Here is a 15163-nt window from a genome sequence, read left to right as displayed (position 1 = left end):
AGAAAGGGAAAGGATAATCTGTACTTCAAAATGCAAGAAAACACTGTGAACAATTTAATTGGAATTGGTTGCCCTGCACATATGATACATAATGCTGTGCAGACTGCTTCAGATTGCTTACCTATCGATCTTCAGTTAATAATTAACAAGATTTACCAATATTTCCACATATATTGTGTACGAGTTGAGGAACTTAAATCATTTTGTGAATTCATAAACACAGAGTATAAAAGTGTTTTGGGTAGCAGCAAGACAAGATGGCTCTCTCTTTTGCCTGCAATCCAGAGGGTTATTGACATGTTCCCTTCATTGAAGTCATATTTTCTTTCTATTGACAAATGTCCTATCAGTCTCAAAAATTTCTTTGAAACTCCACTTTCAATTACACTCCTGCATTTCCTTGACAGCCAGTTAAAAAACCTTTTAATGATACCATTAAATGTACTGAAAAGCAAGATATAACAGTAATTGAAGTGAAGAATGAAACAAACAAACTGGTGGACAGGTTAAATTGTAGGAAGGCAGAAAAGTTTCTTTCAATTACTGTGAGAAAACAGTTGCAAGAATTATAAAAAAGACACATAACAGTTGAAAAGTTTGAAAGCTATGCAGTAGTTTTCTACTGCACCTGTATTGAATATATTCAGGAATAGTGTACACCATTTCTCACACCTCTTCAAATCTATGGATTGGATTAATTTGAATGGAAAAGAGCCCGTGACTTTGAAGAACATACAAGAAAGCTACATATTCATGCAGATAGTGTCACCAAATTTTACTGTGAATGAAGAGGACTTATTTGATGAGTTTGTATGTGTGAAAAAATAATGTGAAAGCAAATTTGAAGTGTGGAGTGAACAGAAGGATCAAAGTGTCAGTGATAAATGGTGTGAAATGTTTGCTCATTTTACGAAGCAGGGTATAAATTCTGGGAGTATTAAATGCCTAGTTAGTTTTTGTTTAGCACCCAGGAACTAATACGACTGTTGAACATTTTTTCATTAATAAATGTGCTCTGGACAGATGAAAAAAACAGACTTAAAATTGAGACAATAAAAGCTATAATCATTGTCAAGTCATATTTTAAAAATTTCTCTTGTGCTGAGTTCTATGATCAAATATCAAAAAAAAAAAAAAAAAAATTCTTGAGCAGGTCCATAAATCTGATAAATATTTTTCTAATTAAACATGTTTGTGATTAATAATCCTTTTTTAAAGTTAATGTATGGATTTAATGTTAATGCATGTTTATAGCAATATTTAATTTAAAGTGCAACATATATAATAGTTTTATTTTTGGTTTTCTTAATTTTTAAGATATCCCGGTTTTTTTTTTAAGTAAAAATTTTAGAATTTCCCAGATTTTAGTAAAACATTATGGGAACCCTAAACTTTGCACAACCTCCAAAAAAGCACTATGAGCAGAATTCTGAAGTAATTAAAAAAACTGCAAGATTCAAAAATGGAATTAAACATGAGGAAGATTTAGATCATCCAAAGATGCAGACAATAGTATATGAAAACATTAGAAATGAGCAAGGTGAGTTAGAATAAGACATTTTATCAATATACAAATTGTGTAATAAGGTAAGGATCCTACAGGACTAAAACAAAACATTCTGCAGAAAATCCTGAACAAGTGATGGATGTTTGAAAAATAAATTTTTAGTTCATTTACAACTCCCCACTTTCAGTAAGTTGATGAGTACATTTTCTTCCTGAACTTTTTTTTCCCTTTTTTTTTAAACGTAGTTCCCGCCCACGAAAATTTATTAGTACATCTATAGTACATTAGTTGTGGGAGGACTATGAATTTTTCTATTTTTATTTACATAATCCAGAAATCCTGCTCTAGAGACCAAATATGGAACTTTTTTCAAGCTACTTCAGACTTCAAATAAACAACAGAGGTCTCACACTGGCCAATTAAATTCATATCTCACCTAAAGACAAAAACATTCAGGATTAGTTGGTTGGAAAGTAGATACACTAACCACTTGACCAACAATGCCAGCACATGCAGTGAGATAGAGGATAATAACAGCTAAACACAGACCACACACAAGTAAACATACAAGAAATTCATGCAACTATAAAAAAGTTGTTTAATGCTTGGTAAAGTTTATAAAAATTGTTTAAGAATAAAGTAAGGTGTGGATCTACTTTTCACATATACTGATTTAGTGCTGCTAAGTCTGAGCAGCACTGTATCTAAAAATATACAATTAGTCTATATCCAGCAGGCAATCTGAACGGTGGCCACTAATGCATCGAAAAATTACTAGCTATTGAACAAAAATGAAGGTGTGATTTCTCTCTCTCTCTCTAAAATGGAAGTTGACAGAATGGTTCTGAGAACATGTTTTAATTGTGCTGAATGGAGAGAAGTATCTGAGAATTAAAAATAGATGGATAAACAATACAAGGATATGATAGATCATAAAAATTTGAGATTTTCAGAGAGAAACAATGAACATATCTGACTATACAACTAGGACAAAAAAAAAAAAAAGGGGGAGGGGTGCAACCCATAATACTTCAGATTCCTCTGAGAAAAATTCAGGGAAAGGCATATTCCAGAGGAAGACAAAAGGAGATCAAAGATGAGATTAAGAATAGCAGGAAAATAAGAAAAGCACTTGTGAGAGACAACAGGCTGATAAAGAACAAATGGAATATTATTTTTCTGTTGAATATTTCACTGTAAGAGGAGTTAAAATATTTCCAAGAGGTTTCATCACTTCAAATGTTAGTACATTCAATAACATTATTACTTTTCTTAAAAAAAAAAAAAAAAAAATGCAGTGTCTCAAGAAATATCCAAGATGCTATAGGATTATGTTCTTCAGGCAAAATGAGAATGAATTTTATTGAAACATATACGTTTTGAGCAAAATATTTCCACAATCGCAACCAATTTACAAATGGAATATTACTGTTTTCACGAAACTAACTAAAAATATTTGAGCCACTTGGAAAGATTTAGAAGTAATTGAAAAAGATTGCATTTTCTTTTAGTTCTGGTATTTTTGCTGTATATGTTTTTTTTTTTTTTTTGGAAACTGAAGAGAAAAAAAAAAGCAGACAATAAGATAAATCTTCCAATGCAGGGGTCAGCAAAGTGGTCGATATCGACCCCTTGGGGTCAATAAATGTCTAGGGTCAAAAAGGGGTTTAAATTTTTAATGATCTTTATAAATTTCTTTAAGTATTTCTTATCAAGAAACAGTAATGAAGTAAAAGGAGGAGGAATTATTTGTAAATCGAGAAATTTATTATTGATAACATTTATTCATTTATTTAATATGATGGGGATCGATGAGAGATCAAGGATTCCTTGAAGGGTTCAATGGTTTAAAATGTTTGCCAATCCCTGCTCTAATGCTATTTTTCCAAAAGGAACAGCCAAAACTCTTTGTAGTTTTGAAATATTAGTAGGCAGCCAGACTATCTTCAGCCTTTTCTGACAGGAGTCAATAGCCTAATGATTTCACACAGGCACTCGTGGGGAGTATACAGACAAATGTTGCTGTCTTGTGTTCCTAAACCTTAGCAGACAGGGTGTTTCAAAAAGAATGTCCCAATTTGAAAATTGCATATCTCTGCAACCACGAACCACAAATGAATGTGACTTGTACCATGTGAACGGCCATGGCCCGGATTTTTTTTTTTTTTTTTTGAACAGATTTTTGTGTTAATCTGTTGGAGGACATGGAGGACGACATCTTCCTACAAAGGTTGATTTTCAGTGATGAAACAACCTTTCATCTAAGCGGTAAAGTTTTGTGCCACAATGTTCGCATATGGGGACTTGAGAATCCACATGAAATTGTACAACATGAATGTGATTCACCAAAACAATGTTTTTTGCGCCGTTTTTGTTAGAAAGGTTTATGGCCCTTTCTTTTTTGATGAAAACACTATTACGAGAAACGCCTATCTTGAAATGCTGTAGGACTGGCTACTTCCACAGATGAATGAAGAATCTGAAGATTACATTTTTCAGCAAGACGGAGCACTGCCACATTGGAACCTCGAAGTTTGTCGGTTTCTAAACGAAACATTGACTCAGCGTTGGATTGGACACATGGGACCCCATGACTTGGCACTACATTCTTGGCCTCCAAGATCTTCAGACATCACACCTTGTGACTTCTTTTTATGGGGATACGTAAAAGACTACATTTATGTTCCTCCATTACCCACTGACTTGGATGAGCTCAGAACTAGAATCACGACTGCAGTAAATTCTGTGATAGGAGACACTCTCAGACACGTTTGGGATGAATTCAGCTATCGACTTGATGTTGTCCGTGCAGCAGGTGGAAGGCACATTGAGCATTTGTAATTGTGGTGAGTGAAACTTTAGGCCTCACTTCATACTTGGTAATTTATTTTGTAACTGTACCACATTTTCATTATTAAATATAATTATTTGAAATCGGGTCATTCTTTTTGAAACACCCTGTATATTACTATCTGAAATAGTGAGTTTTTGCATGGTAAGTAAGATTATACCCTCTAAGAAATCCATGTTTTATGGGGGTCTGCTCATGCCAGAAATCAGTTAACTCAGGAATCATCTGATGAAAGGCCTGGAAAGAGTTCCTCTAGTCAGTAACTAGAAATGAACCTATAATAATCTTTATTCTGGCTATGTCATGCTATGGAGACCATTTTCACAAGGCCACACAAGCACCAACTAAAGAGTAATAGTTCTGAAATAATTACCACCAATCTTCTACATAGTTAGCATGAACTTTTGTTAAAACTATCCTCAAGTTAAAGAACAAAATCTACCCAACCAAATAAAGTACACTTAATATCAGAATTAGTAGCAAATATTAATTTTGCAAGAGAATAAATACAAAAATTAAACTCCAACTTTACCTAATGATTTATATGTGCTCCTCTGTTCCTAATAAGTTCATTAATTCACTTAGATATAGACTATACCAATGTAGAACACATTTTTCTTATTTCTGAATCTCTAAACCATACTTTTATAATATAATGGATTATATTAAGTTATCCTTTGCATCACAATTTAATTTTCCAAGTCTCTTTTTCACTATGGCTCACAAATTTTCTATTGGGTTAATGTCAGGCCACTGAAGCAATTGGATGTTGTGATTTTTGAAGAACTCTTTCTTTTTTTTTTTTTTTGTCTGAAGTATGGCATAGAGCGAGATCTTGTTGTAAGATGAGTTCTTTGTCTTTCTGGATCTGTGGGACTACTCTTTTCTCCAATATTTTTATGTGTTGGTCACTTTTCATCATACCGTCAACAGGCACAAGAAGTCCACCTTTGTCATATCTAAAACAATCCCAGAGCATCTTGTTAGCTGGGTATTTAGGAGCTTGTTGAAGGGAGGTGGGAGAAGTCTTCTCAGCTGCTGATTTACAAACATAGAGTACTCGCTCTCCTTGAACAAAGAAATGGCTCTCATCTGATAATATGACCTCCTTCCACTTCTCAACAGTCCAATCTTTGTAAAATTTTGCCCACTGGAGCCTCTTTTTCTGCATAGGCTTCATCAACAGTTGTTTCTTTTTTGGTCTGTGGACAGTCCTACCTCCTTCCAACAATCTTCGACGGACTATCATGTCAGAAACATTAATCCCATTATTTGCCAAGTCTCTAAGTCTACAGCAGACAATCTTGGATTCATTTTGCTTTTCCTAACTAGTAAACAATCTCGAGTAACTGTAGTTTTCCTTTTTCACCCACATTTTCCTTTTCTGTCAGGAGAAAAGTGGGTCTGGCTCCCACTGAAGAGACCTCAATAAAGGTCAAAACCGGTGTGGGTTAGTAACCCCTCAACCTTGCAAACATGTATAATGCATAGCATTATACATGTTTGCAAGATGTGCTTTGCATTATGGGATACTAAGGAAAGTGATGAGAAGTCTACCTTTGTCACGAGTTGCCACAGTCCTGAAGATACTTCAAGTGCAAACTTTGTTTGCTTATACTTGGATAAAGGATTAAACTAAATATATATAATTTATCATCTAACCAAGTGGAAAATACTTCCTACAGCTACACGAAATAAATAAAACACTATGAATGTCAACTTCTATACATTATTAAAAATCCACAACACTATTAATAAACGTTGTACACTCAGTTAAAATACACAGCTCTTAACCAAAATAGTGAACTAAAACCAAAACTATTGTGGATTAAAACAAAAAACAAAAACTTTAAAAAATTTGGCTTGTTTGGATTAATTTGTTCACTATTGTAGTCGAAATCAGTTATATTCCTGAAATCTTCTGAACTGGTGTCATTTTCTGACTATTATGTTTAACATATAAGAAACAACATGTCTATTTCTATCACTTCCATATGGATTGAATTATATTCTGCAATTCAAGTTCCGTTTCATCTTTCTTTCAGACACCTAAAAAAAGATATTTAATGAGAAATCTATAATTTATTACCATATTAAGTGATTAATCTGAAATTCTTAGCACAGAGCAAAACACATATGATATTCATTTCTGTCTGACCCATTAACCCATTATTAAATAATGCTTTGAATGATATCATACAATTATAACAACTATACTTTGTTAAAATAGTTTTAATACCTATTAACTTTTAGTTTAGGATTGAGCAAATTAAGTGTTATAAACAATGATATATTTATTATATGTACAGCATCTTAAATATTTACATCCTCAAGAATCTTCACAATCTAAAATATTTACCAGTATAACAAACAGGAACAATTAATACAGATATTATTGATTATTAATCGGGCAGAGTTCTGTCTGTACATTTGGCAATATTTTCTTCTCTTATTTTCGTTACTTAATTATGATGAAAAGCATTTATCTCTACCTTTGGCCATTTCATTTTATGTTACTATACATATTGAAAATGCAATTGGATGTTTCATCATGTTTATCTACATTCCTAGTACCAAGGTGGATCAAGTCTTCTACAAAAATTATAAACAGAACATGCACAGGAAACAGCCAACATAGCACAATATATAATAAAAAAATAATGTTTTTTAATTATATTAAGGCTTATATATTTGATATCTGTACAATACCAATATAATTTTATTATACAAATAAGAACTGTAATTTTTAAATGATAAAATATTTATATCAGCATTTTTAAAAGAATTAAATTGTACCCCTGCATTGAAAAACAAACAACAAAAGTCTGGCTGCAAGTTAGTTTCAAAAAGCTATAAAGAACATCGTGAAAACTTTAGAAGTTGGCTTTTTGATTATCGGTAAACCATTAAAATAGCTGACCAATAATTATAAACTTTTTTTTTAAAAAAAAGTATGCTGCTATTTCTGTATACTTTTTCTTCTTATACTCCTATTATAATAATAATATGAATCTTACAGTTTTTCTTATCACTTTGGTGATGGAAAAGCCATTACCACAAAATCAGCAATATACAATCAGAAAATAATTGATTGTAATTCAAGAAAGTGAATTTAACGGTTAGCCCCCTTAATATATATATATATATATATATATATATATAAAACTGTATAATGTTTCTTTATACATTTTTAAATATATAGAAATCTACTTACAAATGACTACATTGCACTTTAACTAGCACAAATATGTTGACAGGAACATTTTTATGTAAATGGCACAGGTATCATAGCAAGTTTTGAAACCACTCATTTTTACTATCAAACTGAGCAGTTCTAAGAGTACATATAGAGACTGACAGACATTCAGGATGTTTAAAATTTATACCTTTTTAAACCTACACTTTAAGTTCCTAAATATTATTTGCTTTGTTTTCATTTATTAAGTTATCATCCATTTGAATTTGACGAAGTGGATTCTGTATGATTAATAGAAACATTGCTTTGGTTTTCTCTATTGCATTCTTCATCAGGAATGCTCTGTTTTATTTCTACACAGCTATTATCTGAGTCAACATTAGGAAAGAAATCTGATGTCCTGAAAATTTCTGGAGGTTCATACTGAAGATCTTTTTTATCAGGAGCATTTGGAGATTTTTTCTATAATTAAAAAAAAGTAACAAATATAAACACACTTCCCTTTTCAACTATATTCTTACTATAATACATAAAAGGAATACATGAGGGGAAAAAATCTTGATGTTTTAAAAGGAAGAATTAAATTTCATTAATTATTTGTCTATTAAAAAAAAAGAGTGGATTTACACAAAATACAAATATCAAGATATATTTTGAATAAATGTGAACAAATCTTCTAAGGTAATAATTCTGAGAAAAGTATAGTTCTCTTTCCTACTATATTGTTTAGTGATAAAAGACTGGATAGGTGGATTCTCACACACTCTCTCTCTCTCTTTCTGACAATGGTTTACACAACTACAAATATATCTTTAAATTTGATCCCATCTCACTTAATGTCCAGCATCATCCTTTCACATTCCTTCTTCTGTAGCAGTAATTCATCACACTTCATACACATACAACAATAAATGACGTGTTCCTCTTATTCAGATATAGTTGGTGCAGAAAATCTTCTCAATTTTGTAAATTGAGAAGATTTCAGATTTGAGAAGTTCTTCTAAATTCATAAATTTAAAATAACTATGATGAAGAAATGCCATTTACTGCCATTTGATCTGTCAGTTGTCAAACCAAAGTTAATTCAGACATTCCGTGTTTCCAGAAACAGATGTAATTCCTATGTTCTCTGATTCTTTCCTCAGCAGACTGCTATTTGCTGAGGTAAGTTTCATCAATGTAATTGAGACCACACAAGCAAGGAATTCTTTATAAACTAGAAAGAGACTTGAAATGCACAGTCATTGGTAGAAAGTAAAAAGGAAGCTACTTACTGATTAGCTTTGCAAATGTAAGACAACAAAAATGTAATCTAAAGAAAACTAACTTATAAATGGAGAAAACGGATGATCAAGACAATATAATAACTAGATAATTATTATGTATGTATGGAGTAATTATTTTACACATAAAAAACATCAGGAGAAGCACAGACATATACACAGTGCAACAAAAGAGATAACATGGAATTCAAATAACCCAAAATACAGCTAAGAAAAAGATTTCCTATAGGTTCCTACATACACGTGGGTTCAGGTAACTATCAAGTAACTGTTCCAAAAATGTAAGAGCCTCCATATCTCAGCAGGTAACAATGATGCCCTTTAATTAGAAGGTGCCTGGGTTCAAATTGCATATGGGAACCACTATAAAAGCTTTTCGACTACAGATGAGTCAGCCCATCTCATGTAGCATGGTATTCCCACCTGGAAACTTGGATTTTTCTTTTTACAAACAGGGAAAGTGGAACAAAATAACACGGCAATTAACAGACATAACACTAGCTCCATTAGCCTTTGATCATAACTCTGAACAGCTCCAAAAATGCATTATTAATAAAAATTTTCATTAATACAAGCACTCCCCCACACACACTTATTCGTCAGGTTAGGGACCAGAGCACCAGATAATGGTGAAAACCAGAACCTAACCTTTATTTAGCTTTCAAATGCATTTAGTACCATAAAATGTAAATAACACACTACAATATACAAATATACAGTAAAATGAACAGAAGCTTACCTTTAAATATTTTGATTTTTGCAGGTCGATTGAGGGAAGAAGAGTCAACAAAAGATTGTGGAAGGTCAACAAAACATGATGAAAGAGTGGAAAGGCAAAAAGCAGAGGACTTCTGCTTTGTGCCCTTCAGTCAGAAGAGGCCTAAGTTTGATTTCCTCATTGTCATATTCTCATAAACTCCAGAAACTCAGGTTTTTCATCCCGCATACAGGCAAATCAGCCATGAGAATATACACAATTTACAGACAAAAAATACTGTTGGTGGTAGTGGGAGAATTAAATGGTAGGTGAGATGGTCAGAGGAGTGTAGTAGAGTGCCCTCCCGTAATGAGTCCGTGGAGGTGACACACAATCTTCTTCTGCAGCTTGTCCTGCTTAAGTAGGGTCGTGTTCTCAGTGAGTCTCCTCGACATCCTCCTGTCTTGGGCTGTAACCACATCCAAGTTCATCCTCAAGTCGTCCTCCTCCACCAGCTCCCCAATGTGTCTTCTTTGGTTTCCTGTGCCTCATCCTCCCTTGCACCTCCATCTGCATGACCTTTCTTCCCACATACTCATCCTCCCTCCTCATCACATGAGATGGTCAAATGACCAAACCATCTCAACCTTTCACCAGTGAAATAGTACATTCCCACCTTTAGTTGTATAGACTCCATATTTAGGCACCACACTATCTATAACTCCTTCCCCAAATAGGAAATCAATATAAAATTAATCTTACAGCTTAAATCTTCCCTGATTAGCAATAACAGATTCCCTCCTCTTTTCCCTTTTCAGTCTCCTCTGAAAACTTGTATTGTAATTACCATAATGTATTAGACATTAAGAATATCTTCATTCAACCACAACTCACAGATCCTCACCATATGCAGCTTAATTTCTCCAGTTAATCATTTAAGCTACATTATTATTATTATTACCCAAGGCCTCGTGGAGTCAAAAGACTCATCTGGGAGGTCCTTTTATCACACACCGCTCATCATACCATTCTTTAAACACACTCAAATTCTCTGCAGACACCACACATTCAGGCAAGGCATTTCAATTCTGCATGAAAAAAAACCTGCTTCTCACTCCCCTATTCACACCCTCTTTATACAGTTTCCAGGGATGACCTCTGGTTCTCTCCTGATCTCCCACTATTTTCTGTAGAACCTTTCCAGCATTGATCCTATAACAACCCCTTACTAACCTGTAGGTCTCTTTCATATTTCCCCTCTTCCTCCTGTCCACCAGACTCTGCAAGTTGCATCAATCTCTCCTTATACTCGACATTCCAGAGGTTAGAAACTACCTTAGTCAATCGCCTCTGGACCCTTTCCAACATCTCTTCGTCCTTCTGAAAACCTGGTGACCAAATCTGGGCATAATAGTCCATATGTGCCTAATCAAAGCCTTATGAAATAGAACAAGAATCTCCCTACTTCTATAAGTCAGTGTCCTCCGCATCATTCCCAGAAGCCTTTGTGTTGTCTTCACAATTTTGGCTATGTGTTCCCTAAATTTCAGATCCTTATCCACTATCACCCCAAGATCTCTTATTTCCTCCACCTTCAGACAATATATCTACACCAAGCATAAATTCTGCATCCCATCTTTGTTTTCCAAATATTAAAACCTTACATCTTACAACATTGAACCCACATCCCCATTCTCAATCACTCAATTTATTCAAGTCTTCTTGTAAGGCCACAACATCTCTACTCTTCATGGTTTGTCTCAACTTTGCACCATCTGCAAACAACTGAATATCTTCATCCAAATCTTCACTAATAATATACAAGTTAAACAGTAATGGCCCTAAAACAAACCTCTGAGGCACACCACTAGTGACTTTCCTGGATATTGCTGCCCCCATACACAACTTGTTGATTCCTATCAGTAACCAGTCTCCAATCCAATGCACCAGTCTAATATCCAACTGCATCTGCTCTAGTTTGACTATCAACTTATCAGGAAATAAGTTGATAGTCTTATTTCCTGATAAGTTGATAGTCAAATTAAGTATATTACTGTTTATCCTTCTCCTCTGTCCAAGGAAGCAGTCACCTTATTGTAATAAGAAAGTAGATTACTAAAACATGACCTCCCTTTAGCAAATCCATGCTGTCCATAAAAGATAATACCATTGTTGTCAGCCAATTCTGGATCCTAGTTATCACAAGCTTCTCCAACAACTTAACTACAACACCTCACACATAGATAGGCCTATAGTTTGAAGCTTGAGTTCTATCACCTTTTTTATGAAGTGGCACAATCTTGCCCTCCTTAGGAACTTGACCCAGTGCAAGACTCGTATTAAAAAAATATGCCAAGGCTGGCATCAACTCCCTGGCACATTCCTTCAGAATACGTGGTGATATATTATCAAGTCCCACAGCCTTAATAACATCTAGTTTGCTCAACTCCTCATACACCTCTCCTCCCCATCATCAACTGCTCTCAATCTCTCCAACAAGTCACATTCACAAGATTGAAAAGACCTTTATGAACTGCTCCTTAAGTATCTCCACCACACCTTCACAACAGCTATCTTTATACCATTTTCTGCAATCAATGTCATCCTTTCTTCTGCTGGCTACATATTGAAAGAACTCCTTAGGATTCTTTTTGGCTTCATTAGCTAACTGCTATTCATACCTTACTTTAGCTATCCTCACCAACCAAGTCACCTGCCTTGCCTGGTCTTTGTAGTCCTCATGGAATTGGTTATTTCCACTTCTCTTATGCTACCTCCATAATGCCCCTTTTCTCTGTATCGTATGCTTCATCTCTTTATTCTTCCATTTCACACCTGTCTTATTTAACCTTCTCACCCTTGGAATACATTTAGACATTGCATCTACTGGATAGTTTTTTTTTTGAAAATCCCCCAAGCTGCACTGATATCTTTTCCAGATAACTCCTCATTCCATGCTACACCTGCAAGCTGTCTCTCCTGAGCTCTTCATAACCCCCCCCCCCCTTGTAGGTCCACATATACCCTTTTCTTACAGAGGTCCACACACTGCTGGCAACCACCCAAGTAATCACCTCATGGTCACTCTCACCAATTGGTGGGTGATTTGACACCTCATTTACAATTACATCGTCTGATGAGATGACCAAATCCAAGACCCTCAAATCCTCGTATGTCCTCTGTTACATACTGTCTGAAGTAGTTATCCCTCAAAAACTCAAAAAACTAATTTTCTTTACTTCTAGTTGCTATCTCATCATTCCAGTCTATATTACCATAATTAAAATCATCCATAGTGATCACCCTTTTATTTGCTTGGCTAATTTGACCATACATTTCACTATCACCACCATCCACATTACCCGGTCTATAACAACATCCCACCAAGTATTTGATTCCATTTGCCTCTATCTCTCACCATACTGCCTCAAAACCACTGGCACTATTTCCCTCTTGCATCTCTACTTTGTATGGACATAACTCTTTCTCTATCATCAATAGCACCCCCCCCTCCCTTTTTACTCTTCTATATCACAAAACACATCATACCCTTCCATCTCTATTACTGTCAGGATGTCATCCTCATCTAATTATGTCTCACTTATTCCAACAATTTTTGGGTGAACAGACTCAATTAGTGCATCCATTTCATCTGCCTTGTTTCTTACACTTCTAGCCTTTATACAAACACAACAGCTCATTCCTGGATCTACAGCTAGTTCCACTGATACCACTCATTTGATGTGATCTCTCCATGCTCGACTGTGGCCATTTCCCTTTCTACTTATTCATTTTAGGACCCTCTTCAATTCCAACTCTTTCCTCTTGATCCCAGGTCATCCCATTCTTTTCCTGTCTACACATGCTCTCAGATGCACCTTTCTCACGCTGTGTACCCCTGCCCTGTCCACCCTGAGCCTGCCTGTTTCCCTGTTCCTCTTGCAACACACACCCATTCTCTCATTTTCCATACTCATGCCACTCACTTCCTCATTCATAACCACCTCTTCAATCTCTTCTGTTTTACTCTCTGCTCTTCCACATCACTTCCCACTTGATCTGATTCATTCTCTGTACTCACTTCTTTACCTTCCAGCAGCAGTCTCTTGAAGCAACTCATACCATAACCACTCAAATGCAGTCCATCTCTCTTATATAGTTCACTTTGTCCTTCAAGCTCATTCCACACATTAACAAATTGTACTCCCCTCCCTTCACACATTTCAGCCAACATCTCATCTTCTTTATACCTTGCGGTGTCGAAGGTTTATTAATCATTGGACCTCAAACCGTTCAAAGGATAAGGTGGTCAGCCCTACATCCCGGTGTATCCTATGTCTGTAGTGTTGAGTTCTCAAGGCCAGTTTTCCTGCTTTGCGGGATGAAAAACTCCAGGTTAAACTAGGGGAAAAAAACCCTACTGTCCATGCCCAAGACCGGCTAACTTGGCTATGGCTGAGGAAGATCCTTCAAGCTCCTCACATCACCAATGGGAATTGAACCTAGGACACTCCTTCCCCAGGCATATGGTTCTGAAGCGCACAGCCTAGTGACTACCCTTCCTGTCACACTAGTCTCTTTTATCCATCTAAGCAGCCTCCTAATATCCATTCTGATGTGCTCTTTGTTCTCTGTCAAGTCATTCATATCTATTAAAACCATCAACTCCTTTGCTCGCTTCCTCCTTATATCCAATGCCTCAATCACTCTACTCATTTTACCATCTGGAAAACATACCTTATGCATCCTCTCATCCAGCGCACCTTTAATAATGGTGTCACCATAGAACGCCACTCGCTTGTCTTTTGTTAACTCTTTTGTACCTACTTCATTTGTTTTAATCATTTTCACCCAAATTTTCTTAATTTCACTCAGCATCCAACCCAATTCAACTTTCGAATCTTGCGTCACATTCTCTCTATCATTCAATCTTTTTAATTTTCAAACTCTCAACCCCCGCTTCACACTTACACTCTCATTCATCCTTTTGAGTTTCTGTTCTTTCGGTCCATACGTCCAACTTCGCTACCATAATTTCTTAATTCATAATTCAATCGTTTGATTTTTCCCACTTTCAAACCTTGAGTCACACTACTTCCTGTTTCATTCATTCTTTCGATTTTTCCAACTTTCGTACCCTTCATCACGCTATTTCTGGTTTCTTTCATTCTCTCAATTGCGTTGCCTTTTGTCACATTTGCCTCGTTTTCATCCTTTTTACCATCCATTACGGTTTTCAAATCACTTGTTTTCTTTTTCTATGATTTTTTAACAATTTTTCGCCTTTCTTTCGAACAAGCACTCATTCTTCGCGCAACATTCTTGCTACTAACACTTTCTGTCATCAAATTCATATTAGCCCTCATCAAATCCTTGTTTAGCCCACACTTCCCACACACCCTCCTTCCATCCACCCTAAATGTCTATGTAATCAAAAGAATACATATAGCACACCTTGCACTTCACAAAGTCATGCAAAGCCGCCGTCATCTTTTCTCTGCTGGTTACTACTCTAAGGTCTAATAACAATGAATTTGTAATTAAGTTTAGGCAAAATATCCCATATACTAATAATACTAGTGGCACACAACTTTTATAGCAGCTCTTACTCAAATAATTACTCATAGAC

At 35.3% G+C, this 15163-nt stretch overlaps 1 protein-coding gene across 1 annotated transcript in view; it reads right to left on the bottom strand.

The window, feature by feature from the left end:
- Positions 1-6580: 6580 nt before the first annotated feature.
- The window catches only part of Blos4 (biogenesis of lysosome-related organelles complex 1 subunit 4), a 70088-nt gene continuing 61505 nt past the window's right edge, over positions 6581-15163 (bottom strand). The window contains exon 5 of the mRNA XM_090408449.1: positions 6581-8016. Coding sequence (XP_090264575.1) covers positions 7807-8016 — 210 coding nt within the window. The 3' untranslated portion in view covers positions 6581-7806. The remainder of the gene's footprint in view (positions 8017-15163) is intronic.

Source organism: Typopeltis vanoorti, chromosome 18 (genome assembly GCF_054136105.1).
Source record: "Typopeltis vanoorti isolate ZY-2024b chromosome 18, IOZ_Tvanoo_1.0, whole genome shotgun sequence".
In the NCBI taxonomy this organism is placed as follows: Eukaryota; Metazoa; Arthropoda; class Arachnida; order Uropygi; family Thelyphonidae; genus Typopeltis; species Typopeltis vanoorti.
The sequence above is the reverse complement of the archived record's forward strand: the minus strand, read 5'-3'. Positions and strand labels throughout refer to the sequence as shown.